The sequence below is a fragment of the Lissotriton helveticus genome, chromosome 7 (assembly GCF_964261635.1).
Source record: "Lissotriton helveticus chromosome 7, aLisHel1.1, whole genome shotgun sequence".
Lineage (NCBI taxonomy): Eukaryota > Metazoa > Chordata > Amphibia > Caudata > Salamandridae > Lissotriton > Lissotriton helveticus.
In genome coordinates, this window is record NC_136068.1 from 1,030,392,170 (window position 1) to 1,030,414,116 (window position 21,947).

A 21,947-nucleotide genomic window follows, 5' to 3' on the forward strand; every position below is an offset into this window, starting at 1 on the left:
TAAGACATGCCTCTTTCTATGCACATAATTTTAGCACTGAACTACACCATCTTCATCGGGTCTCCTTCCAGGCCAGTTCTCCTCTCAATGCCTTGTGCGATCTGTAAAGTTTGTTAGGTTACTACCTTTCATCACATTGGTAAAAGAAACAGCCTTGAGATGTCTGAAAAAAGGAGCATAAAATTTCACACCACACTAAAACATATGGATCACAAAGACAGCAGGCTATGTCTTTAAACACACCAACAAGTTTAATTCAAGACTGAGAACAATATTGAAATGGAATAAAAACTAACATTAAAAAAAAGAAGCAAACAAACCCAAACATCTGCGAGGAGCTTTGAGGAACTGCTCTCATGCACCAAAAGATTGAGCTATTAAGATTTGAAATAAGTGCAAAACAACACTTTCTCCTATCAGGCCACAAGGAACCAGCTTTTGCAAATGAGCCATATTTGAGCTTTCCAGAACTTGGAAAACGTCAAGGTGCTTGAAGGAAAGACCCAGAGTGTGAATGTGGATCAGACCCAAACAGCCTCTGTTAAACCCTTCAAAAAGGGATGCAGCCAAGTTACATCAAAACAAACCAACCATAGAGGAGTCAAACACGTGCCTAATGGCTGTGCCACATGTGTCTGATGTAAAGACCTTAGTGTGCACAGGAGACTAATTAAAAGCTGATAATCAGCAAAGCCAATTCCTGCTCCAAGAGCAAGAATCTGAGGAAACAGACCTCCAGCACCTCTGACTTTACAGCACTCGTTGTGGCATAAATGCAGGGACAAGTGCCTCAGAAAAAAGGACTGTTCCAGATTCAAATTCTAATAATGCTAGACCACTTGCTCAGAGACACCAGTAAGGACCACATACTCCCTGCACTGTGATCCAACATCCTTGAGTGCCAATCCATTATAGAAGAACCAATACCACAGAATGTAACCCTCCCGTCCCCTTTGTTGTTACAATTGCCCATCCTCTCCCCCTCCCTCCACCGCTCCATTTCCACTCTGCCCTCCATCAATCTCCTAGAAGTGTTCTTTCCCAAATTGGCCTCCGTGCTCCACTCCCTCCTATAGAGGCTTTCTAACTCTGTAACGTAGTTTTCTCTCACAGATTTCAATACTTCTGAACTTCTGTGGTTCTAGCAACGTGACAGCCTTCAATAAACATTCGTAAGCCCCAATCCTAAATGGTTCTGTTGTTTCCCTTGCCCCAAATGAAAGCAATGAGCATCAGTGGGCAGTGAGGACGTTCAGTTTACCCAATGGATATATGCAGGCCACTGGTGGCTGAGTGCCTCTCAATCTCATTGAAATGGGTGCGATCTTGGTCAGGCCATGTACACGGACCACGATGCTTGCTCTTTTCATTTTTGTTCTTTAATTAGTTACCCATGTCCATAAATTAGCAGAGTCCAGCCCTCTCTTCCCCATTACATTCCGTGGGCTACTGGGATGGCGACGGGAGGAGTAGCTTTGTAACTTGGGCTGCAGGTCTCAGTTTGTTGCATCCAGGAAGCCTCCACTGAATCTCACACCATCCTGGGAGGGAGAAGTTCATTTGTTGAAGACTAAGTGCTTTACATGTTGGTGCTCATTCGGGATTGACTGTTCGCTGGGGTGAGCTCGCCTTGACTGCCTTCTCGTGGAGGAGACTGGGGAAATAAAACCAATATCTGCAGTGAGTGGAGATTCCTGGGTGAAGGAACTGCTGTGTATAAATGAACAGGCAGTGTAGTAGGTCAAGCATGATGTGTACTGAGAGTGCAAATCTCAGTAGAGGAATAGCGGGGTGCTGAAGGTCAGGATTGTTGTGAAATGGTAGAATCTTAGTAGGTCCCAGGGCTGGAAAAGCAGGTTCATACTGGCAAGGAGGATCAAGGGCACATCAGAGTCCGAGTCCAATAACAACAGGGTAAATGGGTGGTTTCTCAAAACAAGCCAGGAAGAGAGTGAGAAGGATTATTTCCAGGTGAGCTTATTTGCCACACACTACAATGAGCATACGTTTACCAAGTAGGACAGGGGGCACCTGGTGTTTAAGACCACAAAGAATGTAGCAAGTGGCTTGGGAAGGGTGGTGAAGGAACACTGGAGTGAGAAGTATTGACTGAAAAGAAAAGAGTGCGAAGGCTCTCAAATGAGGGAGAGGGTGTATGAGGAACCTGCAAACTACTGAAGGGCACCGAGCACTTCAAGAGACAGCAGACAGTAGGGGGTATAAAAGACTGGCACAAACACCAAACATTAAAAGAATCAGTGGACTGTATGAGGTGCCTCAGCAGCGAGAGAGATGGAATACAGAATGCTTCAAAGACAGAGCACAACATGTCTCAGATGTTAAGAAACAAATGAAACCATAGGGGACAGTTTTAAGGCAAAAACACGCTACAAGAGGTGGAACACAGCACTTCAAAGGACAGCATCTAGGGGGCAAAGAAGCTATAAGTAGCTTTAATAAGTAAGGCACAAAGAGTTTCAGAGGACAGGAATCACAGTTTAGGTAACTTCAGTAAAGGACAGACAACCGGTGGGCACAAATCTGTCTGCAAGCATGGTCTTGCACATAAAGATGGATTATGGGTCTCTTCGGGTAATAGTGCACTAGGGGACAAGCTTAAACTTGGTGTGAGCAGAATCTGAAGGGTCATATTCCAATTAGAAATGTCCAGAGCATTTTTCCAATACCTGTACTCTGCTCACCTTAACATGTATTTGGTTGCGTAGCACTGCTGCCCGAAGGATCATAGCTTTGGCACGTCGCTGAAACTCTTTTCCCATCTGTAATGACTTTTGGAAGGTCGTGCTACGTTGGTCAACTTCTCTGGCATAAAGAATCTGCAAAAGATGGGAAATACATCACTTAACACTGACCTTTGAAGCACAAACAAATATTGTCACCCCAGTTCAAGATCATTAACATGAAAGTGAAAGATCAGCACTAGAAAAGAACACCGCAGCCTAACAGGATGCAAGTCAACAGATCGGAACCACTTCCAATTCCAACAAAAGTCTAGCACTGCTAGATGCCTAGCCATTTCCAGTCACATAGCTGGCCAGGTATTTCCAGTACCTTTTCCATTCCGTTCTAAAGCAGACCAGTTCCATTCTTTCCATTTTCAAACACACCTGCCTTACTCAGTTCCATTTCTTAAACCTCCATAAATCAGTTGTTGTAACTATGGTCCCATTTCTGACATTCTTTGCCTTAGCTTTAGTTTTCCTCAAGCATTTAAGGGGATGAATAGGCAGAGGATCCATTAATAAACACTTCGAAAACGATTGCAAGAACCTTTAATCTCTCTGCAACAGCCAGTAGTTGGATAGTTCAGGCATATATCATGCATCTTCGACCAGAGGTCTGTATCACACCAGGGAAGCCCCTAATGGTTGCCACTAACCCCCTCTCCAATACACAGGAGGTGTCATGTCTTTCACCTAGCCTGTTAGGATTTCACCATTCATTCAGCAGATTGAGTTTCAATCTTACTAGATAACTGGGGGGGCGAGGAGGGGGGGTGGGAGGGGGGGGGGGGTGAGGACTAGTGGGTAAAGCTGCCGACTAGGTGCAAGTCCCAGCCTCAGCTTTTGACTGAACATTGTTTGATTCTGGGCAAATCCCATAATCTACCTGGGCGTAAAAATGTGAAATTTAATGTAAGAATCGCATTTGTGATGTACACAATGTTGCAGATCATCTCCGACTCGCCATGTAATGTACACTCCCCTGTTGCTTTCGAGCTAGGATACCACTATATAAATACACACACAGATACTAACTGTATCATGAAATCACACTATTTCACATGGAAATCCAATGGAGGTGCTCCATAACTTATTACCCCGTCAAGACCAGATAAGGGGGACTGAACATTGGCATTCAAACTATATGCATAGTGAATAGTGTAACTGAAGAACAAATGTGTGTTATGGTATTGTATGTTATCGAGATTTGTATGGCATGCTAATCACATGGGAGGGTATTCAGCTGTCGTAGAAGGAGACAAATGCACTGTATGAGAGAATCCTAGCTGAAAGCCATTCACTTCCTTCAGGATTCAACAAGGGATGATGGCAGCTTTGATGGGGAGGGAGCGGTGGTAGGAGATGTATGCTCATGCGGGCAGCACGCATCTGGCAACTGTGCTTTGAACCACTCTTTTGGTGAGCTTTGCGATCATGCCTTTGTAGATTCAGGGGGGTGGGGGTGTTGCCGTCTAGTCTGCTGGTGATTAGGTGTTGATCATGATACCCAGGTTCCTGGCAGCTTTGGATGGTATGGGTACATATCCTAGGATGTCGACCCACCAGGTCAGGGTCCATAGATAGGAGTGCTCGTCAAACAGTATCCCTTCTGTTTTGATGCAGTTCAGCTTGAGGCAGCTTCTTTTCATCCAGTACATATTGGACCTGCATGATAGGAATGGGGATTGTGTTGTTGGTGCATCTTCTGAGAGTTAAAAGAGCATGTGTTGCATGTCATCTGCATATAAGACGATGCTCAGACCACGCGACTGTGCGATGGAGGCAAGAGGAGTCATGTAGACATTGAAGAAGATGCGGCTCAGGAAGAGGTGTGTGCAACTCTGCTGACCGATTGAGAGTGTCTAGTGGTGAAGGAGTGGATCCATTGTAGGGAGGGGCCAAGGATTCCAGCCTTGTGGAGTTTCTGGATGAAGATAAAGTAGGGGATGGTGTTGAAGGTTGCCAGGGGGCACAGGAGGATGAGGGCTGCCGTGTCTTCTATCTCAGTTAAAAGGCGTACGTTGTCCATGGCTGCACTGAGGGCCTTGGACAAGAAAGATGGACCTGTAGTTGATAATAATAATAATATTTATTGTATAGTTAGTAAAAACCATTACAAAATGTAAATGCAGCAATATTAAAACACACGAAAATTTACACTGCTGAGTGAATAAAATTTTTTATAAAAATGAGAGCGTCTTTCGGGTTAGTAAAGTAAATGTGTTCAGAGCTCAAGACTTCGCCAGTTTATTTAGCTTTTTCTCGAAATTGTCAATGAATTTGATTGCCCTGCAAATGAGTTGCGGATCTACTGAGCACAGGATTAGCATGATCGCAGACCGGCAGGTGTGTGTTCCATATTCTTTAAACTTGGTCTTCAACCAACTCCGACGTTCCTGGTTCAGGGCCGGGCAAATACAGATCAGGTGGATAAAGTCTTGTCTTCCTGCGCCACATAAACAGCATCCAGCACGTTCTTGGGGCTTCCATTTTGGTAACTCAGCATTTGTTGGTAAGCTGCCCAGCCTTAAATTGAGGTATTTCCGTTTGATGAATGTCGAGAAAGCAAGGTCTAGGTAGGTTGCTGGTGCTAGTTTTTTATAAGATTGAATTGTCATCCAAGCATGGGACCGAAGACTAAAAGTTATTTTATCATTTAGCAACGAATGCCTATTGGCAGCCTTTTTTGTCAACTGTTTAAAGGAAAGCACTGGAAGCTTGGATTCCCAAAGTGCAGCCAAGTTAGTGGATTCAAGTGATGATTTAAGGTACTTGGCATAGTACGAGTTGGGACTTTTACTGATTGTTTCCCACATGGCACGGTACAGCGCAATTTCTTGGTTCATCCACACATCGTACCAGAATGTTATGGTCTCGTACTTTTTCAGTAGGACTTGAGATTGCAAACCGAATTCGAGTCTGACTTGTGCGGGTGATGCATTCGTTGGTAAGACAAATACACGCTTGTAGATTTTCATTTGAAGTTTGTCCAAGAGTTGTGCACTCTTGCCATGATGTAATATGCTCCCATAAGCTATTGTTGGAAGTAGCTTGGCTTTCATTATTGTTAGCAGGGGAGAGACCAGGGGGCCGCTGAGTTCGGACGCCAAGCTACTGAAAGCGTGCAATAGAACCATGCTCCTTTTTTCCATGCTGTTTAGGTGCGTAGTAAAGTTAAGACGCTTGTCCAGTAGTATCCCGAGATACTTATAATTTTCAACCGCTTCCAGTTTGACATTGTCTATAGTGAAGGTTGGTTGCACTTTATGGCGTCGGGTTATGACCATAATCTTGGTTTTTGTACTGTTTATTGCTAGCAAATTCTGTTTGGTGCAGGCCTATTCTTGTCTGGCTTAGTAGGACCACATCGTCGGCATAGGATAGGTGTGTTATACAGAGATTACCTAGCCGCGGTGGATGAGCATTGATTTGATCAAGGCTTGCTGTTAAATCCGCCATGAATAAATTGAAAAGGTGAGGGGCCAGGACACAGCCTTGCTTTAAGCCATCAAAGGTATTGGTCTTCCGGGTTAGCCTCTGTCCGTTGTCGATCTTTACCTTCATCCAGGTGTTACTATACAGGTCAATGATCGGCGTTAGGATTGAGTCTGGCAGGCTCTGATGCTTCAATTTGGCCCATAGTAATTTCCTGTTGACACGGTCGAAGGCCGCCTTAAAGTCAACGAAGCAGGTATAAAGTTCCTGGTGGTTTTGTAGGCTTTTTTCACCGATTAAGCATAATGCCATTGCGTTTGCCATGGTGCCTGTTCCGCGGCGAAACCCTGTCTGGTTTAACGGGATTTTGCTGTGCATGTCCGACCATTGAGCTAGATCGGCTAGCACCAGAGATGCGTAGTATTTGGCTTCCGCATCGATCAGGGCTATTAAGCGGTAGTTAGTTGGATTTTTGCGGTCTCCGCCTTTGTAGATGGGGTTGATAATGGCACCTCTCCAGCTTTCCAGGACCCGACCTGAGTTGCTAATTGACCGAAACAGAATGTTGAATTTGCATGCCCAGAACTTGGGGTCCTCTTTGTAGATTGCCTGCGGAATGCCATTCGGCCCCGGCGCACTCACTTGTTTGCCTTTCTTGATTATTTTTAGTATTCGGCAATCGTTGTCTGTCCGTATTGATTGATCCATGTCTTCCTGGCCGATGATCGAGCCATTAGTGCTGGTAATAGTCGTTCTTTCTTGGTTCATAGCTCTTGGCATTTCAGATTCAATTGTTGATGTTCTAATCTGGTTCGCCGTTAGGTTTATTGAGAATGTATCGACTATGTGTTTGGCCCAATCGCTTTCGGTGATGCATGTCATATTTACAGGTTGAGCTGCTCTGTTAATGGAGTTGACTTGTATCCAGAACGCCCTGGAGTCTGATTTTTTTATGTTGTGCAGCAATTTGACCCAGAAGTCGTTAGCTTTGTTCCTTTTTTCCATCCAAACCAGCTTCTTATATTGCCTCCTTGTCGATCGAACTTCTTGCCAGATACTTGGGTTTGTCCTTAGTCCTTGTGCCCGTCTTGTGAGCTTCTGAAGTTGTTTCCTCATAGACAGTGCTGTTTTTGTGAGTTCTATATCAGTCATCCGATAGGTCTTCTTTTTTGCGTTACTATTGGACCTTGGCAGCCTTTCCAGGAAGTCAGACCAGGTTTCTGAACATAAGTCCTTTTCTGCAGTTGTTTGTTTGAACAGTTTCTTAGCGTCTAACGCTATGTGTGGTAGGGTGTTACTTGACCACCTTTACCGCTTCAGGTTGATTGTTGAGGTTATGCCTGGGATAGTTGGTGCCTTTACGTGCCTGGAGGGACTCAGTTTCATCTCGATGTGTTGCATTGAGTGATCGCTGTCTAGTGAGCAGAGTATTTGGAATTTTTTAATTAGACTTAGCAGGGGTAGTGTAACTAATGTATAATCCAAGGTGGAGCTTGCATTGTGGCCTATATAGGTAACGGCAGGGGGTTTGTCATGAAAGGTTCTTTCGTTTATTACCCGTAGGCCAAGGCGTTCAAAGTCCCACATCAGTTGCCTACCCACTTTGTCTGTCTTCTTAACAGATATAATCTCCTGGGGTTCAACATCCCACAGTTCGTTTGCTACAGAGATGTTGACCTTATCTTACGGTGGATGTAGAAGGTTGATGTTAAAATCGCCCGTGACAATCTCCCAACTTGGATGTTCAAGGCGGATGTTGGTTACTACATTGACTACACGGTCGAAGAGGTCCTTTTTAGCCGATTTTTTCGGGTGGGCGTATAAATTGATCAAGATGATTGTTCTGACATTGCTTTTTGTTGTGCTCTCCAGTTTAATAATTTGAATATCTGGTGCTGACGTGGCCATTTGTGAGGCTCTGATCTTCAGTGTTGTGGATATATATATTGAAAGACCCCCCCCTCGCGCGTCCGTAGCACTGGAGACGTGTCGCACTTTCATGGAAGCATACTCTTCCTGGTACATCAATTGGCTCCGTTGTCCACGTTTCCTGCAGTGCTTTGATGTTATATTGGTCCCAGGTTGCTGTTTTTCTACTATGGTTTAAGATGTTTTTCGCTCCTGCGATGTTCCAGGAGAGCAGCTTTATTAGTGTTCCTTTGCTCTCTCCCGCTTCCCTGTGGGTTCAATTGTCACTAGTGCCCAATGTGTGTCTCCAGTGATTATTAGTCGGAGTTTCAGCCCCCCTGGCGCCTTGCAGTACTGAGTGGGTAATTCGGGTTTTGCAGTCATCTCTTTTCCCACATCTTCTTAGTAGGGGTGACGGATAACCCTTTTTTATTTCTTCTTTCAGCGTGATTCCCCACTCTTCAAATTTGGGTGTTTTTGTGAGTATGTTTTTTACTATTTCTATATTCCTCCAGGTGGCGAGCGTGCCTTCCTTGGCCACATTGTCCCCTAATGGGATGAATTAGATTGATAGTAAATCGGCAGTTGTTAGGTGGCTTAAGCTTGGGATGGAGGATGTAAGGTGGAGAATGTTCCCTCGATTTAATAGATCTTGTGTGCCTTGAGGCTCGTAGTTAGGGATAAAAAGTATCTTTCCTGCTGGTGCTGTTTGCTTCTCCAATGGTCGGTCATTGCTAGTCTGCGCTTTTCCCTCTGAAGAGGATTTTATAGGCATGTGATCATCATGATCCTTTGCGTTGAGATGGAGATATTGGGCTATTTGATTGTACCCATTGCTTTGGGTTTGCGTGAGTGGCATGTTTACTACGGCCTTTACTTCTCAGCCTGTTCGTTTTGGGCTGACATGTTCTAAGTAGCGCCCACTTACTTTGGTGTCAGTTCCGAGGCATGGTCCTGTCCATTCTACCTTTGTGGGTTCTGTAATTTGTTGTGTGTCGTTGTTGCCTGTGAATATCGTGAGTTGTATTTGATCGTGCGTGTTTCTGTCTGCCTTTGTTCTTACTTGTCTATTAGTCATCTGGTCGCTTTTCCCTAGTATTGGATTTTCACTTGGTATTGTGATGCTTTTCCCTACCGTTGAGTTATTACTCGGTACTCGGTAGTGGAGAAGTGCGGCTCAGGGGTTAGAGGCAGCAGACCCGGAAGCTGAGATCGGTCCTGGACCAGGGTTCAATTCCCCGCCTCGGCGGGTCTTGGACTGAAAACAATTCCACGGACTCGATAATTCTCGCCCCGGTGCCTCCTCGACTCACGGGTTCACACTCTGCGACTCTGGGCAATAGCTTGCTTAATCTCCACGACGGCCTCTCGCGGCGGGATGCCTGACTTTCACCTTGTGGATACCCTGCTATCTCACAGGGGAATACCAGGACGGGTTCCCTAAGCAAGCGCCGGGAAACCCTCTGCGGTAGCTGTGCGCTATATAAGCTCAACTACTACTACTACTACTACTACTACTACTACTACGGTGATGCGAATGGAGGGAAGTTTTTGGTTTTTGTCCATGGCTTTAGCTACTACCCAATGGGGCCTTTCACTGCTTGGTTCGTTTTTATTGTGTTGATCGATCTCATTTATAGAATGGTTTTTATCTTCATTGGTAGTGCGACCTTTTTGACGAGTGGTTGAGTCAGTTTTTTGTTGGTCAACTGGCCGACTATCTAAGATTTTATTTAGTTGTGTGTTGTTGCTGATCCCTTGATTCCGGCTCGGATCAGTGTCACTTGCGGCGGGTGTTGGACTCGAAAGATCAGTATGACTGGAGTTAAAAGAGGCTATCTCCTCTTTGTTTGTTTTTTTGTTGTCCTCGATTGGGTCATGTCATTCGGGCTTTTGCTTAGTGGTATTTGTCCTTCTTCTTGATTTTTCCCGTTTTTTTGCTCTTTGTGTGTCCCGACTGATGAGTGATTAGTCCCCTCTTTGACGGTAAGTTCCTGTTTAGTTTTAATTTTTACCTGATTGAAGATAGGAAAAGTGACCGGCGTCTGGGTGTTTGCAAGCGGGTGGTTTGACATCTGATTTCTGTTTTTTCTTGCCCGCTTTTTTTGTCGCTTGGTTAGGCCTTTATGGTCGTTTTGGTTAATTTCCCCATCCTGGTTTGAGTGCTCTGTTTCCAATGGTTTGCAGCTATTATTTTGTGTGATAAGGTGACTTTCACCTGTTGTTTTAGTTTCCTCTATTATACCAGGTGTCATTGTCCGGTTGTTTGATTGGTTCTTTTCTACTGATGTTTGCCGTGATAACTCATCCACTTTAGATTTAATCGGACATACCTTTTGTGGACTCTTGCAATTTTCAAAAGAAATAAGGTCGCATCTGATTGGTGTGCAGTTATTGCACTGATTGGCGATCTTGCATTCTAGTAATATGTCTTTAAGTATTGAAGGCAGATCCTTTAATTTTTCCAAAATTGGGTGGCAGGTGCATGACTGGGATGCTGCCCACGGTTGGATCTGATCCTTAATAATGTTGGAGATACTGGTCATGGTATCTAGCTTTTTGTTTATGTTGGATATGTGTTCCGCCATTGTGCTCATAAGATGTATCTGGATGTCGAGTTTGTCTGACTGCATGTTGAGGGTTTTAATAGAGGTTTCCAATATGCACCCCAGTGCACTGTGTAATGTGATTATTGATTCCAAGTTTTCGTTTATCTCGTGCCCTGTTTCGTGCCGGTGCAGGTCCCCTGTGTTGTAGTTGGAGGAAAATCCCTGTGAGGCTTGTTTTTTAGACGTTGTGTCGTTCTGCCGTACTTTGATCTTTTGCCGTGTTCCGGGGGGCGATTCTGGGCTTTTTGTTATTGCTACATCGGCAATAGCTGAACCACTTGAAATTTCTATTATTGAGGGTTCCATTTGAGCACCTGCGTCATTCGTGTTTGGAGAGTCTATTGGTGCATTAATGTCCTCCTCCTGGTTCACTCCACTGGATATCTCAACTGTGTTGTTACTTAATGGCTCTTTATTTGGAGAGATTTTTGTGCACCAATCGATTGGTGGTACTCCCTGGTCCTTTACAGTGACCTTTGTTTTGTTGGGGATTTTTAATCCCTCTACGTTGGTATCGTTTCCTTCCTGGGCCTCCATTTCAGTGATAATTGATTTACTGAAGATTTTTAATCTCTCCAAGTTGCTTTCAGTTGCATGGATGTCCTGGCAGGCTTTTTTTGTCATGGTTCTTCCTTTAAGGGTAGGCACTTGAGGCGCCCAACAGGGATTTAATTCCTTTATCCTATCTGTGGATTTATTCATTACCGGGATCATGCGTGAATCTGATCTTGGGGTTGAGTGGCTGTATGGGGGCACCTTGTATGCTAGTTCATACCCAGTAGTGTTATGACACTCCACGTTTTTGGATTGAACCACGTAGCTTCCCGTTATTGTTTGGTCTTGATTTGTAGCCCTGGTTGATACTGATTCGGTTGTAGCAATTGATTCGCTTTTGCTCTCTATTTTACTGGGGGAGGATATTATTATATGCCCTTCTGTGTGGTAGTCCATAGACTTGATAACTCCTATATGTGTTGTTGAAGGTTTCTCATGACCTTGCCTTTGAGGTGGGCCGTACCTTTCATTTTCCTTGTGCACTTGAGCTTGAAAATGAAACCCGTTTTTCTTCAGGGTGGCATCCAAATGATTGGGTATTTCCTCTCTTCCATTGGGCCTGTCTTCATTGGTGTGTAAGGCGCTTGGAGGAGACCTTGTGTCTGTTGGTCTCAGATCTGCTTTTTTTGGTGACAGTGGTTTTTGTAATCCATTTGGTGTAGTCGGCATTGCTTAAATGGCAGTCATTGGGTCTTTCAGGAAAGTAAATTTTCCGGTAGGATTTATGTTGGTGAAAATTGAGTATACTGGGGATATTAATGATGCGGGTGCACTCCCCTCACTTGGAGCAATGGGGGATTTGGTCTTGGCCTGGGCTTTTTTCCTTGTATTTAGGGGGGGGGGGGGTTTGTTCTAGTTCTCCCAGACCTCATTCCCTTCTTTTTTTTTTCTTTACTTTTTTTCACTTCCCAACTCCGCTCTGCTTCCACTCCGCCTCCCAAGCCTGTCTGCCCCCTCTAAGTTGGAGTAGCTGCTGTCAGGGAGATAGCGTTACGTTGCATTGCGTTGTTGCGGGGTGTCTGCGGAGTGACTGCTCTCTCAGGCGTTAAAAAAAAAAAGCGCTGGAAGACAGTTTTTGCCTGGTATGTTATGCCGGTCAGTTCTCTACTGTGCACTGTGCACTTTGCACCGTTAACACGCCGTTAGACTGCCCCAGCTGTTGCTTAGCTTTGGTAGAAGAGTGCTGGTGGGCAGTTTTCTGGCGCATAGGGAACGAAAAAGCGCTTGAGGGGTAAGGGGTACGTTGTCCATGGCTGCACTGAGGGCCTTGGACAAGAAAGATGGACCTGTAGTTGGTTACGGTCATCGAGGCGGCTGAATATTTGTAAGGATGGGGAAGTATGGAGATAAGTTTTGGGGTCAGGGAGCTCACACAGGTGGTTATCCAGTTGTTGATATTGAAGTTAGAAACATCGGTATGAGGACACTGTTTCACTTCATTCTTGCAGACTGGCATTAGGATGCTTGCACTACAGTGCCTAATTAACCAGAGCTGCAGTTGTAGGTGGCAAAATGCCTACTGGCAGAGTGGAAAGTGCAGCATAGGCATGTGGGGCAAAAAAAAAAAGAAAAGCGTCAATCAACATGGGGCAAACACCTGGGTCAAGAGTGAGTCTGTTTGTCCCATTGTATAATGTCCATAAATTGGAAACAGCGTGGGTGATGCTGGTTGGCTGTGTGGTGCTGCGAACGATGAGTTTCTAGTTCTAATTTTAGTCTGTCATTTACTTCCATTGCAATCTGGATTTCCAGAGGTTGGCAAGTTTAACCTGGTTGGGTAGTTGGATGTTGAATACGATAATGTAGTTGTCAGCCCAAGTCATAGGGGTCGGTATCCACTATAATGTTGGTAAGTTGGTGAAGAATGGGTTGAGGCGGTGGAACGGTCGATTGGTTTGGTGAGGGCAAGGATCCTGAGGTCATCTACGAGCAGGCGGAGTCGGTGTCCGACTGGTCCTGTAAGCGAAAGCCTAAGTCCCCAAGCAGGATGTAAGTGTTAAATTCTTGTGTGTAGGAAGGAATTTGGGATGGGCTACAGTTGGTTCTGGGTCCAAGTGGTCGCTTGAAGAGGGAGACACCTATGGTGGAAGTGCTAAAAATGTTGTTAATGAAGGCTAGATATTTCAGCCAATTGTTGGTTTCAAGCCAAGGTGTTGGTTCACCCTGTCATGCTTGGCTATTTTGTAACTGGGTCTTGATGCGGCAGGGGGTGCAAAGGACAATGCCTATATCCAGGGCGGTAGCGGACTTTAACCAGGTTCCGTGAGATATAGCATGTTGGGGAGAGGTCGTCCAGGAAGTCCCAGATTTCAAGTATGTGGGTGTTTAGCAGGAGGCAATGGTAAATGTGTGGTTTGTAGGTCAGTGGTTGGGAGAGGCGCAGGAGAAATGGCAGGTGGTGCAGAAGAAAGCTTCATACGACCTGGCAGGAGAGGTACAGTTCCAGTGGGAATGACACGCTGGGAAAGAGGTTTGTGGGCCGTGTAGTGGCGAGTCGGGCTAGGATTGGCAGTCGAGAAACCAGTGTTTCTGGTGCTAGGTGCGGCGGGCTTGCCTATTGTGCATTAGACTGGCTACCTATGAGCACATCCACGCTATCCATTACGAAGGTCTCAAGGAGGGGGGAGGATATCCGGGTGGCGTGGGAGGGAGCTGGTGCTCGAGGTGGAAAAATAGGAGATGAAGGAAATGGGGAGAGAAAAAGAGCAAATATAGTGACAGAGAAGAACAAGTAAGAGGCAAACAAGAAGCAAGTGAATGACATACAAGAGAAAAGGCAGCCACAGAAGAAGTCAGAATCTGACAAAAAAGTGGGATAGTGACAAGAGGGGAAGAACTAATGGAACCAAGAGTGAGAGACAAAAGCAGAGTGTGTGAGACTGAGCAAAACGAGGGAGAACAGAGAGAGCAAAGTGCGTGAAAGTATAAAAAGGAGTCAAGAGGAACAAGCAGGAGGTAGGCTAGGGGGCCTCGGTAAAGCAAAAAACTGGTCAGAAAGAGCCGGGCCTAGCAAGAAGACTAGTATCTTCCAGAAGGTTAAGGCGGCCAAGTAGGGCCATGGAGGACCTTGTGTGCCTTTAGTTTCCATGAAGGATGCCTCTGTACACATACATGTCATCCTGATTGTACTTCCCTGGGCCTCGCCTCGAAACCAAAAACTGTTTACTTTTAAAACTAGTTCTTCACCATGGGTATCTTTTCAAAATTCACACATTAAAATATCTTTGCATCTGTGTGGGCTCGTGGAACAAATTCAAAGATATAAAATTGCATTTTTGTATTAATTCTTTAGAGAAAACAAGCCAGCAAGATGCAAAAGTTTTTTTTAAAGCCAATTCAAATTAATGTAGCTACTATTAAAGTACATTTAATTGAAAACACCACCAAAACTATTTTCAAAATAGTGCTCCTATATTCAGCCTTTCAAATTTTCTGAATCAGATAGTAAACCTAAAGTTTACCAGAAGGCACATCCCTCATCACATATAGCAAGCTCAGACAAGCAGCTCATTCTAATGGAAGGAGAAAGAATCTACCACGTCTCATACTCAATTATGACCGTGCTTCAATAAGGAACAGGTGTGTTTAGGAGTTTCTAACATGAGCAAACATACCATGTACTTCAATGCCACAAGGCTTGAGAGAAACGGATACCTGCTAGTATTTAAAGGTAGGCAGAAGGCTTTTCTATTCCAGTAAGTATATCCTTAGCATTGCTGTCAAAATGTACTTAATACCTCTGCTCAATGGGTGTTGTGAAGATGATTTCTCGCACTTTCAGCACCAAAAGGATGGACAAGAAATATACTTTACCAAACTCTATTACTTGACAACCGAAGAGAGAAAATTACCATGATACACAACAATAAGTATCATTAAGTATCTTTTTTTTCTCGCCTTAAGTCTTTTGTCTTAAATTCATCCAAATCTAGGAGGCGGAGAAAAAAGAAGCTTAGTATGCCAAGAGAGTCCAAATCAAGCAAATTATAAAATGAGGCGTGACACACTTGTCTGTCTGCTTTCGTGTCAGAATCTACACAGCAGCATTTGGCGAATGTGAAATAATCTGCAGGTGATCATTTATGCATTTCATGAGTTGATATAGCAGCTTCCCATCTGGTATACAATTAAAGGGAGCTGGGTCTGTGTGAAAAAACCCATAATTAATGGAGCGCTATTTCAACCTGAAAATCTATTTGGATGTTAAAAAAGGTTCTGCGATATTTTCTATTACCGAGAGCCCAGGAGGTCATCCCCATTGATCCATACAGTCTTCAAGACGCTGATACACCCCAGAAACTCCTTTCACCAATACCCAGGGTACCGGAGCCTGTTGCAAGTACCATGGATTGTTTGTGTTCAGTACAAGCACCTCGGCCAAAACCAACCTGCACATCGAAGGACTACAACAGAGGCCAGCTCCACACCAAAAGTCATCTTGATATGTTTCTTTTCCCTCTTCTAGGTGCACCAAGAACTTTGAGAGCCACGAGCTCACCGACCCGCCGGAAAAAAACCAACCTATGCACCTGAGCCCCCCAACCAGATTCCATTGAAACAGACGGTGTCTCTGATGTCCCAAGACCCTCAGAAGCCGAACCCCCTTTGGGTTCGTCCGGAGTGTGTGCGTTGGTGGTACATTGGCCTATGAAGACTTGGTCAGCATTTCAGCAGCCCTGTATGAATTTTCTCTATTATTGGCCCTGTGTGCAACAAATGCCTAACACTACCCTCTGATAAGCCTAAGGCTGTTCGACCACACTACCACAAATAGAGAACCTTGGGATTGTTAAGGGGGGGATTGTTAAGGCAAGCCCCTGTACACTAGTAAGGGATACCTGAACTTTCTGCACAGTGCACCTCATTTTGGTACACTATATAGAGAGCCATCTTCCTACAATCAGTAAAACAAAACAGTTTTGCACATCATTAGCCACAACAAGCAACTATGCATTGGCTCAAAATAGTGTACATAATAAATGTCAACGCCAAGTACAATTGGGGCATACGAAAGGGCTTTGGGTGAAACAAGTGACTTGGGTTAAGAAAATGCATCACAACAGCTGATTTAAAGCGAGAAGATTCATCAGGTAAACACAGAAAGGTGAAAAGGGATTGACCGATACCTTTAATTGCGTCCATTGCAAGGCACAACACATCTGAATATTTAGCTTGCAGAGGGCCAGTATGACGAGCGCCACATCAGGCACCAAATTTCTCCCAGCATACATGAACTTAGTCGAAGGGGGTTGGACTGCAAGACTAACACCTAGGAACTCAAGGCAGGGGGGAAATGCACACAGGAGAGTGGTGCCCCATCACTGCCAGAATGACTTTATCAGTGACTGTACTGAAAACACCACTATGCAGTGGCTTGGACAATACAAGTTCTTGCCAGTGGTGAAAAAATCTAATCAAGGCATGGCGAACATTTCAAAGATGCCCCTTTGCCACCTTCGGGGTGGTCTCACCAATGATCCAATAGCAGACGTCTGCTCAGTTTTCCACTCTGGCATTCAAAGAGCCCGCTAGATGGTGGATAACTATCAAAAAGATGGTCTGCTGATCCTGATACTGCCAGAGACGTAGGCACCCTATAACAGGACTCAGGACCACACTCTGCCCTGCTTGTTGCAGTACCACATGGCAGCTGTGTTGTTCATGAGGATCTGCACCAGCCTCCTCTTGATGGAAGGCAGAAAGGCTTCCAGGGCCAGACAGATCACTAGAAGTGCCAAAATGCAGAGAGGGACCTGGCTGTCTGCCGGAGACCAGAGGCCTCTGATGCCCACCTCCCCTAGGTATAATCCCAACTCAGAATTGATCTGTCTGCCACAGCTGTGAAATCTGGGTGAGGGAAGGGAGAATGGATGTCCATAGTTCATTTATGCGCACCTGCCACCACAGCAGGTCTTGAGCAGTCTTCTTGAGACCTGGATGGTATCGGTGGGAAACCCCTGATGTTGGGTCTACTGAAACTTCCCTGCAAAGCTTGCATACATCATCCAGCCGATAGGACGAGGATGATGCATGCGCCCAAGAGGACTCAGCGCCATCCTCACCGTGACCCTGGACTGAGCACAAACCACCTGAATCATATCCTGAATATCCAGGACACTCTCCATCCGAGGAAAAGCCTTGAATACCACTGTGTCTAAGACACCCTCAATGAAAGTAATCCTCTCTGTGGAGCTCAATTGGGACTTCGGCTCGTTGATTGAAACCTGAACGATGTCAGGACATCGGACATTGCTAACGTGGTCCACAACGGACTGTAACGAGACTGGCTCGAGCAGCCCGTCATCGAGATGCAGGTACACATGTATCCCCGACCTATGAAGGTGTGCTGTGACCACAGCAATCACTTTCTTGAACACTCAAGGGGCCAGGGTGAGAACGAAGGCAAGCATGGCAAATTTCAAGAGTTCTGACGCGGCTGTGAACTGTGGATCGCACCTGTGACAACTGTAGGATGGGTATATGAAAATACATGTCCTGCAAGTCCATGGACATCATCCAATCTCACAGGTTTAGAGTGGAAAGAATTAGAGTCATGGTGGGCATTCTGAATTTGCCTTTCTGCAAAAAAGCATTCAATGGCCAGAAGTCCACTATATGCTTGAGCCTTCAGTCTTTCTTTGGTACAAAGCACTAGTATGGATAGCACCACAGTGCTCTATTCTAAGAAGCTCTCACTTGATCGCACACTTGGCCATCCGGAGGATGACGCTCCTGCAGCAAGACTACGGAACGTAGCACTGACTGTTGCCCTTACATGGGGTGGCAAGGGAGTGTAGGAAAGGGCCCCTTTTTAGTTTTTGCCTGCGCTGTGCTTGAGAAATCTCTTGTTTTTAATATAAATGTAAAAGTAAGTTACATTCAGCCTCCTCTCTTTCCTGGCTTTTCATTGGTTCATGTGTGTGCTACTTACTTTTCCTCCATTTCTGTTGGCTGTAGCATAATTTCCTCCATTTACCAATGCTTGTTCCTCATCTGCTTCTCTTATCTGTTACCCGCTGCTGAAATACTGTTACTATCAGGGTTGGTGGAATTATTTTTTCATAAATAAAGTTGTGCCTCTTACTGCTTTTTCGTCTTGCAGCAGTTTTATATAGCTGTAACTTATCACTGGGAGAGATTAAGTAATTTGCCCAGAATCACATGATATTGTGCTGGCGAGACTCGAAATGGAATCGCCAAGGCCTCAAGTAAGCAGCTCAGGCCGCTGCGCCACATCCTCTCCACGCCTAGGAGCTCTTTCCTTCAACCCTTAGTCCTGGACGGCGATTGATAAAAACAGCTTATTTTCATCATACAGGCGAACCCGCTGCATGAACAATGCTTGTTTAACTCAGTTGTGTTTTTCAGTTTGATGCCTGTTGCTGTGGAAACGAACCTGTCCCCTGTTTATTGGCGACTCAAAGCTGTTCTAGTTCCGGCTGTCACGGAGTCTAGTATCAAGGTACTCAACAACGTTGCCTCAATTAGAGGCGACGCATTCAATGAGTAAACAATCATGTGAAAGCTGTAAGAGATTAGAGAAACCCTTGGAACCTTCCACAAGTGCTGCAGGTGTCCCTTGCCACAAGAACGTATTGCTCTGTCATTTTTTTTTTTTTACAACACATTTTATTTGGTTTTTCGTTGGCAATATGGGCATAAGCCCTACAATGAAAATTACATAAAATCACAATAATTCCAACATTTTGACCAAAATCCAACACCTACTTAACATGCAGGGGTTAAAACTCTGAGTGCAGACAGTACTAGATCTCAGGACATGCGTACATGTTAAAAAATCATACGGGTCTATTATCTTATATGGGATGTTCCAAACAATATACATTAGAAAGCAAAGCACCATTCGCGGTCGGTGGGCGGCAGGAGGGGGAGCTCGATTCCTCGATATGACGGCCAGTGGGTCCAGATTTTCCTATGTTTGACAGGGCAACCACAAGCAAGGAACACTGCCATTTCGGCCCCAATACATCTGTCCATTTCGGCCTTCCATTTACCCATCGTCGGGGAAGACGTCCCTTTCCATAATTGTGCTGTGTCTCGCTGGGCAATGGTGAGGGCTAAAAACAGTAAATGTTGCTATACACATTTCCCCCAATGTGGAAGAGTCTCGGGTCCATCGGGAGTTCCCAAGCTAGCACCTCCTGGAGGCAGGACCTGATTCTGAACCAGAAAGGTAACTGTGCAGCCCCAAACTGGATGTAGAAAAGTCCCCTAGTCTCGCTCACACCGCAGACACGCGGGGGATGGAATCACTCCCTTCCGCCAGAGTCTAGTCCGTGTATAGTAAGCCCTGTGCAAGTATTTAAACTGTAACAGGCGGTATCTAGTAGAGACCGCTGCACCCCGCGGACTAGCGATGGCTACAGCCCAGTCGTAGTCAGTCAAGTCAGGGATTTCGGCCTGCCACGCCAGACGAGTCTTGTCGAGCGTTGTCTGTGTGTGAGTCGTTAGGGTCTGATAGATCTGTCTAATCTTGTGGAGGCCTAAATTCCCCATCAACAGACTGCCTTCTAACGGGTCAAAATTATGGAAGGCTCTCAAGTGAGCGGATCAGGGGGGTGAGCGCATGGGGGACGGAGATATTTGTAGAATTGTGTTTTGTGCAGGTTGTATTCTGTTTGCAGTTGTTGATGGGATTTCAGGGTGGTGCCCCGCATCACATCGCCAAGGGTCGACATCCCTACCAGGTCCCAACCCCGGAACCCCCCCAAAGTGGAGGTATGTTCCCTGCCATAGTGGGGTTGCCCGGGTAAGTTTACCGTGCAATCCTATCTGTCGGACTAGTGCCCGCCAGAGCAGTATTACTATTTTACCTGCAGGTGGCATAAAATCTAGGCGTGTCACGCTAAATAGGAGGTGGAGGAGGGAGGTCTGCTCCATTGCCACGTGCTCGATCGCATACGCTGGGTCGGTAGGGGAGTTATACCACCCTTCGTTTGCCATGAGTAAATACGACGCCGCGTAATATGAATAGATGTCTGCTGCCGCAATTCCTCAGCAATACGTAGATTGTACACACATGCAAAGAGCGACCCTAACTGCCTCGCCATTCTAGAGAAATTTATTTTGTATGGCGTTAACCTGCGCGAACCAGAAGAGCAGGATGTGATAAGGGAAATTTAGGGGACAATACAAGGTCCGGGGCAACGATACCATCTTGAAAATGGCCGAGCGCCCATACAGGGACAAGGGAAGGGAAGACCAAATCGCCGTTTCGCTATTGAGCCTGGCTAGCAGTGGAGTGATATTAAGTGCCCAAGAAATTTTGGGGCATGGTGACACGAAAATACATAGGTATTTAAAACACACTGTGGCGTGGGAGAGCTGCGAAGCCCAAGTATATCTGCCCTGATGACCGCACACCGGAAACAATATGGATTTGGCAGAGGACATCGTCCGCATATAACGCAATACGGTCTTAGCACGACTGCGACTATTCAAAGCCTCAGTGGACCGGGTCATTTCTAACCCACGCTGCCAAGGTTTCAACCGCAAGGGCAAACAATAACTGTGACAGGGGTCAGCCCTGCCTAGTGTCCCTTTGAATAGGGGAGTGAGCGATGCCCGGCTATCTGCACCGACCTGCGTGATAAATGTGATGGAAACCAAATTTGGCCAGCAAGGGACTTTGGAGTTAAAGATCACTCTCAACCCGGCTGGATATAGGAGCATATATTGTAAGTTCATGTCCCGCAGCTTGCGATTTGATGCCGTGAAGGACTGGCGTTGCTGCTGGACCAAGCATGTGTAGTCTGGAAATATCATTATGGATCTTGAGTAGTACTGAATGCGGTCTTTGTGTAACCTAGCAGACCACAAGATGGCATCCCGGTCGGCGTAGTTCAATATTTTGACAATGACGGGTCTGGGATTTTCGCCAGGAGGAGGTTTTGAGTCAGGGCCCGGCGAGCGTGCTCCAACACAAAACAGGAGGGTAGCAGGTTCCCAGGCAGGAGGTCAGCGAGCCACTCTGTGATAAAGCAGGTCATAGAAGCACCTTCACATCCCTCAGGGAGGCCCACGAAGCGTAAATTGTTACATTGCGCCCGGCCTTCGGCGTCTTCCACCCTGGAGGCAAGCTCTTGCGACACCACAGTAAGATTGTTGATTTTTTTCTGGAGGGTAGACACTGTGTCCTCCATCGTCGAGACCCTCGTCGCCGCCTCCATGATGCGATCCACAGCTTTCCATAGATCCTGGCGCATGAAGGAGACCTCCGACCCCACTGCTCCACTCTTGGCATCCAGTGTATCTCTGGCATTATTGATGGCCGCCAGGAGGGCCGCACTGTCGGGTGTCGAGCATGCCCCTTCACTGCTCGTGGAGCCTCCAGTGGGCGCAGTGTACTGGTCCATGGTGCACTGCTTAGGGCCAGCGCTGCACGGCTTGTCCCTGCCCATCGTGTAGGGGGTCGAGGAGGCCGCAGCTGCTCGGAGGGAGTAGGCCGTTAGCACACGGCCGTTTGTGCACCTGTGGGGGGGCTACGGCTAGGCGGGAGCAAGTCTTTGGGGACCTGGGGTGCCCCGCCCTAAGGGCCTGAGAACAAAGCTCCCACGAGGCAGTGGCCGCCGGTAGTACACCACCTCGCAACAGCACCGCCTCCGTGAGGGCCAGACCACCTTCACCACGCGAACCACTGTGCTCACACAATGCAGGCCTCCAACCAAAGCGGGCC

At 46.1% G+C, this 21,947-nt stretch overlaps 1 protein-coding gene across 3 annotated transcripts in view; it reads right to left on the reverse strand.

Moving 5' to 3' along the window:
• Window positions 1–228: 228 nt before the first annotated feature.
• The window catches only part of GPS1 (G protein pathway suppressor 1), a 253,101-nt gene continuing 231,382 nt past the window's right edge, over window positions 229–21,947 (reverse strand). For all 3 annotated transcript variants that reach the window (XM_078653771.1, XM_078653769.1, XM_078653770.1), the window contains 2 exons: window positions 2,703–2,837; window positions 229–1,654 (listed from right to left, as the gene is read on the reverse strand). In XM_078653771.1, the coding sequence (XP_078509897.1) occupies window positions 1,580–1,654; window positions 2,703–2,837 (210 nt within the window). In that variant the 3' untranslated portion in view covers window positions 229–1,579. The remainder of the gene's footprint in view (window positions 1,655–2,702; window positions 2,838–21,947) is intronic.